This window comes from Pseudophryne corroboree, chromosome 8 (assembly GCF_028390025.1).
Source record: "Pseudophryne corroboree isolate aPseCor3 chromosome 8, aPseCor3.hap2, whole genome shotgun sequence".
Taxonomy (NCBI): domain Eukaryota; kingdom Metazoa; phylum Chordata; class Amphibia; order Anura; family Myobatrachidae; genus Pseudophryne; species Pseudophryne corroboree.
The window spans coordinates 10824934-10845158 of NC_086451.1; the positions used below are offsets into that span (position 1 = coordinate 10824934).

Genomic DNA, 20225 nt, shown 5'->3' on the forward strand with positions numbered 1-20225 from the left:
AGTGTCTGTTGTGCGATTACTGTCCGGCCGTAAACTGTTGTGTTATAACCTGAAGTCGGGTCACCATAAACTCACTACCAGATGTTGTGGAACTATAAGTCCCAGCAAACCGCATCAGCCAATAAGGAGGCTGAGCTACAAAAAAACCAAAAAAACATCCTGGCTTAACATCTCCGCTTCCAACGTCACACATCCTTCAATGAATGTTACATTTGCCTTCCTGCAATTATCTCTACACACTGATTTAGCCATCTGGCTTCATCGATCCATAGGCCATACTTACGGGGGTGCACATACTTACGCAGGTAAATGGGGAAATTGTGGCCTGTGATGTCTATGGAGCTAAACCCTCTCCTCCTTGTGTTATGAAGACACGATGGGACAATAATACAATGAGAAACGTACAGTACACATTGCTTGGCTTGTTTTTAATTAAGGCACTTCGGTTTGATTACACATTATCCCATAATCCTCTCTGATCGGCCATAGGAACAAACACTGTAATGTATCTACGGGCAGCAACCTTCCAAAACCCATACAGCCACCAGTCAGGTCCAATAGATTTCGTCTCTGCTCCCAGACTCCTCTTCCCGGCACGGAATGTCTCCGGCATAATTTGCGTACCGTTGTTACACACACAGAGGAACAATGCGAACCCTTTGGAATGTTCTAACACTTTGGCATAATGAACTTATAAAAATGACTCTCTTCAATAAATCTATATATAAAATATATATGTTAATAAACAACAGAAAACTTTGCAGACTTACTGACGTCCATTGTCTGCTGTTACAATAGATTACGCTCTAACGGTTGGAGAAAGAAAATATAAGGGGTGATTGAGATTACCCCCCAATACCTATACAGTATTTTATACTGTAATTAGAAACCAATAAATTACTGAAGCCAAGATTGAACAACACAGCAGTCTACACAGCGCGCGTTGTTATACACAGAAATATGCAGGAACAATGAAGGCGAAGCCACACCTCTTCCGCCCTCCGTGCTCCTACAGGGGTTAACTAGCTGAGGATTCGTCTAGAACATATTGCTTAGAACAACAACACAGAGCCAGGGACGTATCAGGCAGACGGAGCATGTCTGTGCGACAGGCAGACCGGAAACATGTCTGTGCGTCAGGCAGACCGGAAACATGTCTGTGCGTCAGGCAGACCGGAAACATGTCTGTGCGTCAGGCAGACCGGAAACATGTCTGTGCGTCAGGCAGACTGAGCATGTCTGTGCGTCAGGCAGACCGGAAACATGTCTGTGCGTCAGGCAGACCGGAAACATGTCTGTGCGTCAGGCAGACTGAGCATGTCTGTGCGTCAGGCAGACTGAGCATGTCTGTGCGTCAGGCAGACTGAGCATGTCTGTGCGTCAGGCAGACGGAGCATGTCTGTGCGTCAGGCAGACGGAGCATGTCTGTGCGTCAGGCAGACGGAGCATGTCTGTGCGTCAGGCAGACCGGAAACATGTCTGTGCGTCAGGCAGACGGAGCATGTCTGTGCGTCAGGCAGACGGAGCATGTCTGTGCGTCAGGCAGACGGAGCATGTCTGTGCGTCAGGCAGACCGGAAACATGTCTGTGCGTCAGGCAGACGGAGCATGTCTGTGCGTCAGGCAGACCGGAAACATGTCTGTGCGTCAGGCAGACGGAGCATGTCTGTGTGCTAGCAGGCAGGGCCTTCAGAACAGGTAAACGTCACTCTTTGGCCGATCCTAAAATACTGAAAATAAACATTGGTTCTAGCACACGCAGCACTTTAATACCCAGGGTCCCCCAGGATAATTATCTGCACAGTGAACCCGGTTTTCCAGTGTAGACAGAATGTTGCGATTTGTACACTTTAAACTCACAAATTATGGAATCCCCCCCCCAAAAAAAAAGATTGGGACAGTACACAGAGACGCACGTCCCACGTTTCTCCAGTATAAAACACATTAGCAGCTTGGAAAATCTTTGGTACCTCATGATCGGAAGTGGGAGGGTGTACGAGTTCTGTATGGCTACACTGCTCTGCCCGATACGGGTAGGTCTCTCACGCAGTGGTGTGTCCTGCACGGGTAGGTCTCACTCGCAGTGGTGTGTCCAGGGGGTTAGGTCTCACAGTGCAGTACCGGCGCGGTTGGGGCTCATTCACAATGCTGTGTGCCGTACGGGTGGGTCTATTAGTCGGCCATGCTCTTGTTGCTGGGGTTGAACGGCTTGTCGGAGAGCCTGAAGAAGATCTGCCGCATCTCATTATAGCATCTTTCAGTCAATTTGGAGACATCTTCTTCTTTCAGCCCTGAAATGTCTATTTTTGGAAGGATTTCTACTTTTATTTTTCCTGAAATAAGGAAATAAGAGAGAGTTATTATAATATCTGACAGACAAAATACAAATGCCACCATAAAACCGGGCGCTAATTGTATTTTGGTATAATTAATCTGTGTTACGGACAGCAGCTTCTTACAGAGGGATTATCAGGAACCTCAGACATCAGTGCATAGACACAGAAGTGCTATCAGACCAAACATGTAATACACATATACAGTACATATATACACCTGTAACGTGCACTGACTGTCAGGACTGATGCACATATACACCTGTAACGTGCACTGACTGTCAGGACTGATGCACATATACACCTGTAACGTGCACTGACTGTCAGGACTGATACACATATAGACATACCATATACACCTGTAACGTGCACTGACTGTCAGGACTGATGCACATATACACCTGTAACGTGCACTGACTGTCAGAACTGATGCACATATAGACATACAGTATACACCTGTAACGTGCACTGACCGTCCGGACTGATGCACATATACACCTGTAACGTGCACTGACTGTCAGGACTGATGCACATATACACCTGTAACGTGCACTGACTGTCAGGACTGATGCACATATAGACATACCATATACACCTGTAACGTGCACTGACTGTCAGGACTGATGCATATATAGACATACCATATACACCTGTAACGTGCACTGACTGTCAGGACTGATGCACATATAGACATACCATATGCACCTGTAACGTGCACTGACTGTCAGGACTGATGCACATATACACATACCATATACACCTGTAACGTGCACTGACTGTCAGGACTGATGCACATATAGACATATACATATACACCTGTAACGTGCACTGACTTTCAGGACTGATGCACATATACACCTGTAATGTGCACTGACTGTCAGAACTGATGCACATATAGACATACAGTATACACCTGTAACGTGCACTGACTGTCAGGACTGATGCACATATACACCTGTAATGTGCACTGACTGTCAGGACTGATGCACATAGAGACATACAGTATACACCTGTAACGTGCACCGACTGTCAGGACTGATGCACATATACACCTGTAGTGTACACTGACTGTCAGGGCTGATACCCATATACACTGTAACGTGCACTGACTGTCAGGGCTGATACACATATACACCTGTAATGTGCACTGACTGTCAAGGCTGATAAACATATAGACGTATACACCTGTAACGTGCACTGACTGTCAGGGCTGATACACATATACACCTGTAACGTGCACTGACTGTCAGGACTGATGCACATATACACCTGTAATGTGCACTGACTGTCAGGACTGATGCACATATAGATATACAGTATACACCTGTAACGTGCACTGACTGTCAGGACTGATGCACATATAGACATACACATATACACCTGTAACGTGCACTGACTGTCAGGACTGATGCACATATACACCTGTAACGTGCACTGACTGTCAGGACTGATGCACATATACACCTGTAACGTGCACTGACTGTCAGGACTGATGCACATATAGACATACAGTATACACCTGTAACGTGCACTGACTGTCAGGACTGATGCACATATACACCTGTAACGTGCACTGACTGTCAGAGCTGATACACATATACACCTGTAATGTGCACTGATTGTCAGGGCTGATACACATATAGACGTATACACCTGTAACGTGCACTGACTGTCAGGGCTGATACACATATACACCTGTAACGTGCACTGACTGTCAGGACTGATGCACATATAAACCTGTAATGTGCACTGACTGTCAGGACTGATGCACATATAGACATACCATATACACCTGTAATGTGCACTGACTGTCAGGACTGATGCACATATAGACATACCATATACACCTGTAACGTGCACCGACTGTCAGGACTGATGCACATATAGACATACACATATACACCTGTAACGTGCACTAACTGTCAGGACTGATGCACATATACACCTGTAATGTGCACTGACTGTCAGGACTGATGCACATATACACCTGTAACGTGCACTGACTGTCAAGACTGATGCACATATAGACATACAGTATACACCTGTAACGTGCACTGACTGTCAGGGCTGAAGCACATATACACCTGTAATGTGCACTGACTGTCAGGACTGATGCACATAGAGACATACAGTATACACCTGTAACGTGCACTGACTGTCAGGACTGATACACATATAACGTGCACTGACTGTCAGGACTGATGCACATAGAGACATACAGTATACACCTGTAATGTACACTGACTGTCAGGGCTGATACACATATACACCTGTAACGTGCACTGACTGTCAGGGCTGATACACATATACACCTGTAATGTGCACTGACTGTCAGGGCTGATACACATATAGACGTATACACCTGTAACGTGCACTGACTGTCAGGGCTGATACACATATACACCTGTAACGTGCACTGACTGTCAGGACTGATGCACATATACACCTGTAATGTGCACTGACTGTCAGGACTGATGCACATAGAGACATACAGTATACACCTGTAACGTGCACTGACTGTCAGGACTGATGCACATATAGACATACACATATACACCTGTAACGTGCACTGACTGTCAGGACTGATGCACATATACACCTGTAACGTGCACTGACTGTCAGGACTGATGCACATATAGACATACAGTATACATCTGTAACGTGCACTGACTGTCAGGGCTGATACACATATACACCTGTAATGTGCACTGACTGTCAGGGCTGATACACATATACACCTGTAACGTGCACTGACTGTCAGGACTGATGCACATATAAACCTGTAATGTGCACTGACTGTCAGGACTGATGCACATATAGACATACCATATACACCTGTAACGTGCACTGATTGTCAGGACTGATGCACATATAGACATTCACATATACACCTGTAACGTGCACTGACTGTCAGGACTGATGCACATATACACCTGTAACGTGCACTGACTGTCAGGACTGATGCACATATACACCTGTAACGTGAACTGACTGTCAGGACTGATGCACATATAGACATACAGTATACACCTGTAACGTGCACTGACTGTCAAGACTGATGCACATATACACCTGTAATGTGCACTGACTGTCAGGACTGATGCACATAGAGACATACAGTATACACCTGTAACGTACACTGACTGTCAGGACTGATACACATATAACGTGCACTGACTGTCAGGACTGATGCTCATATACACCTGTAATGTACACTGACTGTCAGGGCTGATACACATATACACCTGTAATGTGCACTGACTGTCAGGACTGATGCACATATACACCTGTAACGTGCACGGACTGTCAAGACTGATGCACATATAGACATACAGTATACACCTGTAACGTGCACTGACTGTCAGGGCTGATGCACATATACACCTGTAATGTGCACTGACTGTCAGGACTGATGCACATATAGACATACAGTATACACCTGTAACGTGCACTGACTGTCAGGACTGATACACATATAACGTGCACTGACTGTCAGGACTGATGCACATATACACCTGTAATGTACACTGACTGTCAGGACTGATACACCTATAACGTGCACTGACTGTCAGGACTGATGCACATATACACCTGTAATGTACACTGACTGTCAGGGCTGATACACATATACACCTGTAACGTGCACTGACTGTCAGGACTGATGCACATATACACCTGTAATGTGCACTGACTGTCAGGACTGATGCACATTTAGACATACAGTATACACCTGTAACGTGCACTGACTGTCAGGACTGATGCACATATAGACATACACATATATACCTGTAACGTGCACTGACTGTCAGGACTGATGCACATATACACCTGTAACGTGCACTGACTGTCAGAACTGATGCACATATAGACATACAGTATACACCTGTAACGTGCACTGACTGTCAGGACTGATGCACATATACACCTGTAATGTGCACTGACTGTCAGGACTGATGCACATAGAGACATACAGTATACACCTGTAACGTGCACTGACTGTCAGGACTGATGCACATATACACCTGTAGTGTACACTGACTGTCAGGGCTGATACCCATATACACTGTAACGTGCACTGACTGTCAGGGCTGATACACATATACACCTGTAATGTGCACTGACTGTCAAGGCTGATAAACATATAGACGTATACACCTGTAACGTGCACTGACTGTCAGGGCTGATACACATATACACCTGTAACGTGCACTGACTGTCAGGACTGATGCACATATACACCTGTAATGTGCACTGACTGTCAGGACTGATGCACATATAGATATACAGTATACACCTGTAACGTGCACTGACTGTCAGGACTGATGCACATATAGACATACACATATACACCTGTAACGTGCACTGACTGTCAGGACTGATGCACATATACACCTGTAACGTGCACTGACTGTCAGGACTGATGCACATATAGACATACAGTATACACCTGTAACGTGCACTGACTGTCAGGACTGATGCACATATACACCTGTAACGTGCACTGACTGTCAGGGCTGATACACATATACACCTGTAATGTGCACTGATTGTCAGGGCTGATACACATATAGACGTATACACCTGTAACGTGCACTGACTGTCAGGGCTGATACACATATACACCTGTAACGTGCACTGACTGTCAGGACTGATGCACATATAAACCTGTAATGTGCACTGACTGTCAGGACTGATGCACATATAGACATACCATATACACCTGTAATGTGCACTGACTGTCAGGACTGATGCACATAAAGACATACCATATACACCTGTAACGTGCACCGACTGTCAGGACTGATGCACATATAGACATACACATATACACCTGTAACGTGCACTAACTGTCAGGACTGATGCACATATACACCTGTAATGTGCACTGACTGTCAGGACTGATGCACATATACACCTGTAACGTGCACTGACTGTCAAGACTGATGCACATATAGACATACAGTATACACCTGTAACGTGCACTGACTGTCAGGGCTGATGCACATATACACCTGTAATGTGCACTGACTGTCAGGACTGATGCACATAGAGACATACAGTATACACCTGTAACGTGCACTGACTGTCAGGACTGATACACATATAACGTGCACTGACTGTCAGGACTGATGCACATAGAGACATACAGTATACACCTGTAATGTACACTGACTGTCAGGGCTGATACACATATACACCTGTAACGTGCACTGACTGTCAGGGCTGATACACATATACACCTGTAATGTGCACTGACTGTCAGGGCTGATACACATATAGACGTATACACCTGTAACGTGCACTGACTGTCAGGGCTGATACACATATACACCTGTAACGTGCACTGACTGTCAGGACTGATGCACATATACACCTGTAATGTGCACTGACTGTCAGGACTGATGCACATAGAGACAAACAGTATACACCTGTAACGTGCACTGACTGTCAGGACTGATGCACATATAGACATACACATATACACCTGTAACGTGCACTGACTGTCAGGACTGATGCACATATACACCTGTAACGTGCACTGACTGTCAGGACTGATGCACATATAGACATACAGTATACATCTGTAACGTGCACTGACTGTCAGGGCTGATACACATATACACCTGTAATGTGCACTGACTGTCAGGGCTGATCCACATATACACATGTAACGTGCACGGACTGTCAGGACTGATGCACATATAAACCTGTAATGTGCACTGACTGTCAGGACTGATGCACATATAGACATACCATATACACCTGTAACGTGCACTGATTGTCAGGACTGATGCACATATAGACATACACATATACACCTGTAACGTGCACTGACTGTCAGGACTGATGCACATATACACCTGTAACGTGCACTGACTGTCAGGACTGATGCACATATACACCTGTAACGTGAACTGACTGTCAGGACTGATGCACATAGAGACATACAGTATACACCTGTAACGTACACTGACTGTCAGGACTGATACACATATAACGTGCACTGACTGTCAGGACTGATGCTCATATACACCTGTAATGTACACTGACTGTCAGGGCTGATACACATATACACCTGTAATGTGCACTGACTGTCAGGACTGATGCACATATAGACATACAGTATACACCTGTAACGTGCACTGACTGTCAGGACTGATACACATATAACGTGCACTGACTGTCAGGACTGATGCACATATACACCTGTAATGTACACTGACTGTCAGGGCTGATACACATATACACCTGTAACGTGCACTGACTGTCAGGACTGATGCACATATACACCTGTAATGTGCACTGACTGTCAGGACTGATGCACATTTAGACATACAGTATACACCTGTAACGTGCACTGACTGTCAGGACTGATGCACATATAGACATACACATATATACCTGTAACGTGCACTGACTGTCAGGACTGATGCACATATACACCTGTAACGTGCACTGACTGTCAGGACTGATGCACATATAGACATACAGTATACATCTGTAACGTGCACTGACTGTCAGGACTGATGCACATATACACCTGTAACGTGCACTGACTGTCAGGGCTGATACACATATACACCTGTAATGTGCACTGACTGTCAGGGCTGATACACATATACACCTGTAACGTGCACTGACTGTCAGGACTGATGCACATATAAACCTGTAATGTGCACTGACTGTCAGGACTGATGCACATATAGACATACCATATACACCTGTAACGTGCACTGATTGTCAGGACTGATGCACATCTAGACATACACATATACACCTGTAACGTGCACTGACTGTCAGGACTGATGCACATATACACCTGTAACGTGCACTGACTGTCAGGACTGATACACATATACACCTGTAACGTGAACTGACTGTCAGGACTGATGCACATATAGACATACAGTATACACCTGTAACGTGCACTGACTGTCAAGACTGATGCAAATATACACCTGTAATGTGCACTGACTGTCAGGACTGATTCACATGGAGACATACAGTATACACCTGTAACGTGCACTGACTGTCAGGACTGATACACATATAACGTGCACTGACTGTCAGGACTGATGCACATATACACCTGTAATGTACACTGACTGTCAGGACTGATACACATATAACGTGCACTGACTGTCAGGACTGATGCACATATACACCTGTAATGTACACTGACTGTCAGGGCTGATACACAGATACACCTGTAACGTGCACTGACTGTCAGGGCTGATACACATATACACCTGTAATGTGCACTGACTGTCAGGGCTGATACACATATAGATGTATACACCTGTAACGTGCAGTGACTGTCAGGGCTGATACACATATACACCTGTAATGTGCACTGACTGTCAGGGCTGATACACATATAGACGTATACACCTGTAACGTGCACTGACTGTCAGGGCTGATACACATATACACCTGTAACGTGCACTGACTGTCAGGACTGATGCACATATACACCTGTAATGTGCACTGACTGTCAGGACTGATGCACATAGAGACAAACAGTATACACCTGTAACGTGCACTGACTGTCAGGACTGATGCACATATAGACATACACATATACACCTGTAACGTGCACTGACTGTCAGGACTGATGCACATATACACCTGTAACGTGCACTGACTGTCAGGACTGATGCACATATAGACATACAGTATACATCTGTAACGTGCACTGACTGTCAGGGCTGATACACATATACACCTGTAATGTGCACTGACTGTCAGGGCTGATCCACATATACACATGTAACGTGCACGGACTGTCAGGACTGATGCACATATAAACCTGTAATGTGCACTGACTGTCAGGACTGATGCACATATAGACATACCATATACACCTGTAACGTGCACTGATTGTCAGGACTGATGCACATATAGACATACACATATACACCTGTAACGTGCACTGACTGTCAGGACTGATGCACATATACACCTGTAACGTGCACTGACTGTCAGGACTGATGCACATATACACCTGTAACGTGAACTGACTGTCAGGACTGATGCACATAGAGACATACAGTATACACCTGTAACGTTCACTGACTGTCAGGACTGATACACATATAACGTGCACTGACTGTCAGGACTGATGCTCATATACACCTGTAATGTACACTGACTGTCAGGGCTGATACACATATACACCTGTAATGTGCACTGACTGTCAGGACTGATGCACATATAGACATACAGTATACACCTGTAACGTGCACTGACTGTCAGGACTGATACACATATAACGTGCACTGACTGTCAGGACTGATGCACATATACACCTGTAATGTACACTGACTGTCAGGACTGATACACATATAACGTGCACTGACTGTCAGGACTGATGCACATATACACCTGTAATGTACACTGACTGTCAGGACTGATACACATATAACGTGCACTGACTGTCAGGACTGATGCACATATACACCTGTAACGTGCACTGACTGTCAGGACTGATGCACATATACACCTGTAATGTGCACTGACTGTCAGGACTGATGCACATTTAGACATACAGTATACACCTGTAACGTGCACTGACTGTCAGGACTGATGCACATATAGACATACACATATATACCTGTAACGTGCACTGACTGTCAGGACTGATGCACATATACACCTGTAACGTGCACTGACTGTCAGGACTGATGCACATATAGACATACAGTATACATCTGTAACGTGCACTGACTGTCAGGACTGATGCACATATACACCTGTAACGTGCACTGACTGTCAGGGCTGATACACATATACACCTGTAATGTGCACTGACTGTCAGGGCTGATACACATATACACCTGTAACGTGCACTGACTGTCAGGACTGATGCACATATAAACCTGTAATGTGCACTGACTGTCAGGACTGATGCACATATAGACATACCATATACACCTGTAACGTGCACTGATTGTCAGGACTGATGCACATCTAGACATACACATATACACCTGTAACGTGCACTGACTGTCAGGACTGATGCACATATACACCTGTAACGTGCACTGACTGTCAGGACTGATACACATATACACCTGTAACGTGAACTGACTGTCAGGACTGATGCACATATAGACATACAGTATACACCTGTAACGTGCACTGACTGTCAAGACTGATGCAAATATACACCTGTAATGTGCACTGACTGTCAGGACTGATTCACATGGAGACATACAGTATACACCTGTAACGTGCACTGACTGTCAGGACTGATACACATATAACGTGCACTGACTGTCAGGACTGATGCACATATACACCTGTAATGTACACTGACTGTCAGGACTGATACACATATAACGTGCACTGACTGTCAGGACTGATGCACATATACACCTGTAATGTACACTGACTGTCAGGGCTGATACACAGATACACCTGTAACGTGCACTGACTGTCAGGGCTGATACACATATACACCTGTAATGTGCACTGACTGTCAGGGCTGATACACATATAGATGTATACACCTGTAACGTGCAGTGACTGTCAGGGCTGATACACATATACACCTGTAACGTGCACTGACTGTCAGGACTGATGCACATATAAACCTGTAATGTGCACTGACTGTCAGGACTGATGCACATATAGACATACCATATACACCTGTAACGTGCACTGACTGTCAGGACTGATGCACATATAGATATACACATATACACCTGTAACGCGCACTGACTGTCAGTACTGATGCACATATACACCTGTAATGTGCACTGACTGTCAGGACTGATGCACATATAGACATACCATATACACCTGTAACGTGCACTGATTGTCAGGACTGATGCACATATAGACATACACATATACACCTGTAACGTGCACTGACTGTCAGGACTGATGCACATATACACCTGTAACATGAACTGACTGTCAGGACTGATGCACATATAGACATACAGTATACACCTGTAACGTGCACTGACTGTCAAGACTGATGCACATATACACCTGTAATGTGCACTGACTGTCAGGACTGATGCACATTTAGACATACAGTATACACCTGTAACGTGCACTGACTGTCAGGACTGATGCACATATAGACATACACATATATACCTGTAACGTGCACTGACTGTCAGGACTGATGCACATATACACCTGTAACGTGCACTGACTGTCAGGACTGATGCACATATAGACATACAGTATACATCTGTAACGTGCACTGACTGTCAGGACTGATGCACATATACACCTGTAACGTGCACTGACTGTCAGGGCTGATACACATATACACCTGTAATGTGCACTGACTGTCAGGGCTGATACACATATACACCTGTAACGTGCACTGACTGTCAGGACTGATGCACATATAAACCTGTAATGTGCACTGACTGTCAGGACTGATGCACATATAGACATACCATATACACCTGTAACGTGCACTGATTGTCAGGACTGATGCACATCTAGACATACACATATACACCTGTAACGTGCACTGACTGTCAGGACTGATGCACATATACACCTGTAACGTGCACTGACTGTCAGGACTGATACACATATACACCTGTAACGTGAACTGACTGTCAGGACTGATGCACATATAGACATACAGTATACACCTGTAACGTGCACTGACTGTCAAGACTGATGCAAATATACACCTGTAATGTGCACTGACTGTCAGGACTGATTCACATGGAGACATACAGTATACACCTGTAACGTGCACTGACTGTCAGGACTGATACACATATAACGTGCACTGACTGTCAGGACTGATGCACATATACACCTGTAATGTACACTGACTGTCAGGACTGATACACATATAACGTGCACTGACTGTCAGGACTGATGCACATATACACCTGTAATGTACACTGACTGTCAGGGCTGATACACAGATACACCTGTAACGTGCACTGACTGTCAGGGCTGATACACATATACACCTGTAATGTGCACTGACTGTCAGGGCTGATACACATATAGATGTATACACCTGTAACGTGCAGTGACTGTCAGGGCTGATACACATATACACCTGTAACGTGCACTGACTGTCAGGACTGATGCACATATAAACCTGTAATGTGCACTGACTGTCAGGACTGATGCACATATAGACATACCATATACACCTGTAACGTGCACTGACTGTCAGGACTGATGCACATATAGATATACACATATACACCTGTAACGCGCACTGACTGTCAGTACTGATGCACATATACACCTGTAATGTGCACTGACTGTCAGGACTGATGCACATATAGACATACCATATACACCTGTAACGTGCACTGATTGTCAGGACTGATGCACATATAGACATACACATATACACCTGTAACGTGCACTGACTGTCAGGACTGATGCACATATACACCTGTAACATGAACTGACTGTCAGGACTGATGCACATATAGACATACAGTATACACCTGTAACGTGCACTGACTGTCAAGACTGATGCACATATACACCTGTAATGTGCACTGACTGTCAGGACTGATGCACATAGAGACATACAGTATACACCTGTAACGTGCACGGACTGTCAGGACTGATACACATATAACGTGCACTGACTGTCAGGACTGATGCACATATACACCTGTAATGTACACTGACTGTCGGGGCTGATACACATATATACCTGTAATGTACACTGACTGTCAGGGCTGATACACATATACACCTGTAATGTGCACTGACTGTCAGGACTGATGCACATATAGACATACAGTATACACCTGTAACGTGCACTGACTGTCAGGACTGATGCACATATACACCTTTAATGTACACTGACTGTCAGGACTGATACACATATAACGTGCACTGACTGTCAGGACTGATGCACATATACACCTGTAATGTACACTGACTGTCAGGGCTGATACACATATACACCTGTAACGTGCACTGACTGTCAGGACTGATGCTCATATAGACATACAGTATACACCTGTAACGTGCACTGACTGTCAGGACTGATGCACATATAGACATACACATATACACCTGTAACGTGCACTGACTGTCAGGACTGATGCACATATAGACATACAGTATACATCTGTAACGTGCACTGACTGTCAGGACTGATGCACATATACACCTGTAACGTGCACTGACTGTCAGGGCTGATACACATATACACCTGTAACGTGCACTGACTGTCAGGACTGATGCACATATAAACCTGTAATGTGCACTGACTGTCAGGACTGATGCACATATAGACATACCATATACACCTGTAACGTGCACTGATTGTCAGGACTGATGCACATCTAGACATACACATATACACCTGTAACGTGCACTGACTGTCAGGACTGATGCACATATACACCTGTAACGTGCACTGACTGTCAGGACTGATACACATATACACCTGTAACGTGAACTGACTGTCATGACTGATGCACATATAGACATACCATATACACCTGTAACGTGCACTGATTGTCAGGACTGATGCACATATAGACATACAGTATACACCTGTAACATGCACTGACTGTCAAGACTGATGCACATATACACCTGCAATGTGCACTGACTGTCATGACTGATGCACATAGAGACATAGGGGTATATTTACTAAGCTCCCGATTTTGACCGAGATGCCGTTTTTTCATCAAAGTGTCATCTCTGTAAATCTCGGTCATTTACTAAACACTAATCACGGCAGTGATGAGGGCATTCGTAATTTTTTGCTAGTTCAGGTAAAAAATTACGAATGAATACACCATCGGTCAAAACGCGGCTGGTTAAGTATGAATCTCGGTCATTTACTAAGAAGTGCAAAGCAAAAAAACACAAAACACTGCCGTGAAAAATTACAACTCGTAAAAAAGTCCTAAAAAAAAACAGACCTGCTTTTTTTATCCGTGATTTGAGATGCATGCAGGGATCCATGAGATCCGTGCATGTATATCAGTGGGAAGGGGTGTGAAAGTGCTTATTTTTGCTAAAAAAATTGCGTGGGGTCCCCCCTCCTAAGCATAACCAGCCTCGGGCTCTTTGAGCCGATCCTGGTTGCAGAAATATGGGGAAAAAAATGACAGGGGTTCCCCCATATTTAAGCAACCAGCATCGGGCTCTGCGCCTGGTCCTGGTCCCAAAAATACGGGGGACAAAAAGAGTAGGGGTCCCCCGTATTTTTAAAACCAGCACCGGGCTCCACTAGCTGGACAGATAATGCCACAGCCGGGGGTCACTTTTATACAGCGCCCTGCGGCCGTGGCATCAAAAATCCAACTAGTCACCCCTGGCCGGGGTACCCTGGGTGAGTGGGGACCCCTTCAATCAAGGGGTCCCCCCCCCCAGCCACCCAAGGGCCAGGGGTGAAGCCCGAGGCTGTCCCCCCCCATCCAATGGGCTGCGGATGGGAGGGCTGATAGCCTTTGTTGTAAAATAAAAGATATTGTTTTTAGTAGCAGTACTACAAGTCCCAGCAAGCCTCCCCCGCATGCTGGTACTTGGAGAACCACAAGTACCAGCATGCGGCGGAAAAACGGGCCCGCTGGTACCTGTAGTACTACCACTAAAAAAATACCCAAAAAAAGACAAGACACACACACCGTGAAAGTATAATTTTATTACATACATACACACATACATACATACTTACCTATGGCCCCACGCAGGTCGGTCCTCTTGTCCAGTAGAATCCAAGGGTACCTGTTGAATAAATTATACTCACGAGATCCAGGGGTCCAGGCTCCTCGGCAAATCCAGGGTTAATCCACGTACTTGTTAAAAATAAAAAAACGGTATCCCGACCACGAACTGAAAGGGGACCCATGTTTGCACATGGGTCACCTTCCCACGAATGCCAGAAACCCACTTTGACTTCTGTCTAAGTGGGTTTCTTCAGCCAATCAGGGAGTGCCACGTTGTAGCACTCTCCTGATCAGCTGTGTGGTCCTGTCCTCACGGTAGATGCTAGAATCAAGTGGGCTAAGGGACCTTTTCCGTAAGGGGGAGGAGTTACGACGCAAGGGGGAGGAGCTAGGCCAGCGGGATAGTTCCTCTACTATCCACGCCACCAACTATTACCTTTAGTAATTAGGTGGTGAGCGAAGCGGAGCGGAGCGAGCCACCGTGCCCGAAGCGTGGCGAGCGAAGCGAGCCCGCGAGGGTACTTTTCGGGTACCCTGTTCGCCCATAGCTCCTCCCCCTGGTGACGTAGCTCCTCCCCTCAATACGTCACAAGGTCCCTTCAGCCCCTCCGATATAGAACCAACCCTGTCCTCACTGACAGGCAGCACACGGCAGTGTTACAATGTAGCGCCTATGCGCTACATTGTAACCAATGCTGGGAACTTTCTGCTCAGCGGTGACGTCACTTTAGGTCAACCGCAGGGCAGAAAGTTCCCATCATTGGTTACAATGTAGCGCATAGGCGCTACATTGTGACACTGCCGTGTGCTGCCTGTCACTCAGTACAGGAGCACACAGCCGATCAGGAGAGTGCTACAACGTGGCACTCCCTGATTGGCTGAAGAAACCCACTTAGACATCAGTCAGAGTGGCTTTCTGGCATTCGTGGAAAGGAGTCCCATGTGAAAACATGGGGCCCCTTTCAGTTCGTGGCTCGGCTTTCCGTTTTCTTATTTTATGCAAGTACGTGGATTACCCCTGGATTTCCCGAGGAGCCTGGACCCCTGGATCTCGTGAGTATAATTTCTTCAACAGGTACCCCTTGGATTCTACTGGAGAAGAGGACCGACCTGCGTGGGAACTTAAGGTAAGTATGTATGTATGTGTGTATGTATGTAATAAAATTATACTTTCACGGTGTGTGTGTCTTGTCTTTTTTTGGGTATTTTTTTAGTAGTAGTACTACTGGTACCAGCGGGCCCGTTTTTCCGTCGCATGCTGGTACTTGTGGTTCTCCAAGTACCAGCATGCGGGGGAGGCTTGCTGGGCCTTGTAGTACTGCTACTAAAAACAATATCTTTTCTTTTACAACAAAGGCTATCAGCCTCCCCATCCGCAGCCCATTGGATGGGGGGGGCAGCCTCGGGCTTCACCCCTGGCCCTTGGGTGGCTGGGGGGGGGACCCCTTGATTGAAGGGGTCCCCACTCCCCCAGGGTACCCCGGCCAGGGGTGACTAGTTGGATTTTTGATGCCACGGCCGCAGGGCACTATATAAAAGTGACCCCCGGCTGTGGCATTATCTGTCCAGCTAGTGGAGCCCGGTGCTGGTTTTAAAAATACGGGGGACCCCTACTCTTTTTGTCCCCCGTATTTTTGGGACCAGGACCAGGCGCAGAGCCCGATGCTGGTTGCTTAAATATGGGGGAACCCCTGTCATTTTTTTCCCCATATTTCTGCAACCAGGATCGGCTCAAAGAGCCCGAGGCTGGTTATGCTTAGGAGGGGGGACCCCACGCATTTTTTTGGGGGATTTTACATTGTTTAATTAAAAAAAAAAAAAATAAGAACCCCAGCACGGATCACACAGATCCGGCCGAGATTGATTGTAAAAAAAAACGGCAGTGTTTTGCTAATCACTGCCGTAAAAATAGGTAAAAAAAAACGAATGACATCGACATCGGAAGAAAAGAAAAACCCGAATACGACAGCTTAGTAAATCCATCGTAATCAATTCAAAAAGTTGCAGTTTTACACTGTCGATGTCATTCGTGATTGAACTTTGACCTTTTTTCGGAAATTACGAATCTTAGTAAATTTACCCCATACAGTATACACCTGTAACGTGCACTGACTGTCAGGACTGATACACATATAACGTGCACTGACTGTCAGGAATGATGCACATATACACCTGTAATGTACACTGACTGTCAGGGCTGATACACATATACACCTGTAATGTACACTGACTGTCAGGGCTGATACACATATACACCTGTAATGTGCACTGACTGTCAGGACTGATGCACATATAGACATACAGTATACACCTGTAACGTGCACTGACTGTCAGGATTGATACACATATAACGTGCACTGACTGTCAGGACTGATGCACATATACACCTGTAATGTACACTGACTGTCAGGACTGATACACATATAACGTGCACTGACTGTCAGGACTGATGCACATATACACCTGTAATGTACACTGACTGTCAGGACTGATGCACATATAGCCATACCATATACACCTGTAACGTGCACTGACTGTCAGGACTGATGCACATATAGATATACACATATACACCTGTAAGGTGCACTGACTGTCAGGACTGATGCACATATACACCTGTAAGGTGCACTGACTGTCAGGACTGATGCACATATACACCTGTAATGTGCACTGACTGTCAGGACTGATGCACATATAACGTGCACTGACTGTCAGGACTGATGCACATATACACCTGTAATGTACACTGACTGTCAAGACTGATACACATATAACGTGCACTGACTGTCAAGACTGATGCACATATACACCTGTAATGTACACTGACTGTCAGGGCTGATACACATATACACCTGTAACGTGCACTGACTGTCAGGGCTGATACACATATACACCTGTAATGTGCACTGACTGTCAGGGCTGATACACATATAGACGTATACACCTGTAACGTGCACTGACTGTCAGGGCTGATACACATATACACCTGTAACGTGCACTGACTGTCAGGACTGATGCACATATAAACCTGTAATGTGCACTGACTGTCAGGACTGATGCACATATAGACATACCATATACACCTGTAACGTGCACTGACTGTCAGGACTGATACACATATAGACATACACATATACACCTGTAACGTGCACTGACTGTCAGGACTGATGCACATATACACCTGTAACGTGCACTGACTGTCAGGACTGATACACATATACACCTGTAACGTGAACTGACTGTTAGGACCGATGCACATATAGACATACAGTATACACCTGTAACGTGCACTGACTGTCAGGACTGATGCACATAGAGACATACAGTATACACCTGTAACGTGCACTGACTGTCAGGACTGATGCACATATACACCTGTAATGTACACTGACTGTCAGGGCTGATACACATATTCAACTGTAACGTGCACTGACTGTCAGGACTGATACACATATACACATGTAACGTGCACTGACTGTCAGGACTGATACACATATACACCTGTAATGTACACTGACTGTCAGGACTGATACACATATACACCTGTAATGTGCACCGACTGTCAGGGCTGATACACATATACACCTGTAACGTGCACTGACTGTCAGGACTGATGCACATATAGACATACCATATACACCTGTAACGTGCACTGACTGTCAGGACTGATACACATATAGACATACACATATACACCTGTAACGTGCACTGACTGTCAGGACTGATGCACATATACACCTGTAACGTGCACTGACTGTCAGGACTGATACACATATACACCTGTAACGTGAACTGACTGTTAGGACCGATGCACATATAGACATACAGTATACACCTGTAACGTGCACTGACTGTCAGGACTGATGCACATATACACCTGTAATGTGCACTGACTGTCAGGACTGATGCACATAGAGACATACAGTATACACCTGTAACGTGCACTGACTGTCAGGACTGATGCACATATACACCTGTAATGTACACTGACTGTCAGGGCTGATACACATATACACCTGTAACGTGCACTGACTGTCAGGGCTGATACACATATACACCTGTAACGTGCACTGACTGTCAGGACTGATGCACATATAAACCTGTAATGTGCACTGACTGTCAGGACTGATGCACATATAGACATACCATATACACCTGTAACGTGCACTGACTGTCAGGACTGATACACATATAGACATACACATATACACCTGTAACGTGCACTGACTGTCAGGACTGATGCACAT

The 20225-nt window shown here is 45.5% G+C and overlaps 1 protein-coding gene across 1 annotated transcript in view; it reads right to left on the reverse strand.

Moving 5' to 3' along the window:
* Positions 1–409: 409 nt before the first annotated feature.
* Positions 410–20225, reverse strand: part of AGPAT2 (1-acylglycerol-3-phosphate O-acyltransferase 2) — a 101936-nt gene continuing 82120 nt past the window's right edge. Inside the window, exon 7 of the mRNA XM_063935893.1 lies at positions 410–2332. Coding sequence (XP_063791963.1) covers positions 2172–2332 — 161 coding nt within the window. The 3' untranslated portion in view covers positions 410–2171. The remainder of the gene's footprint in view (positions 2333–20225) is intronic.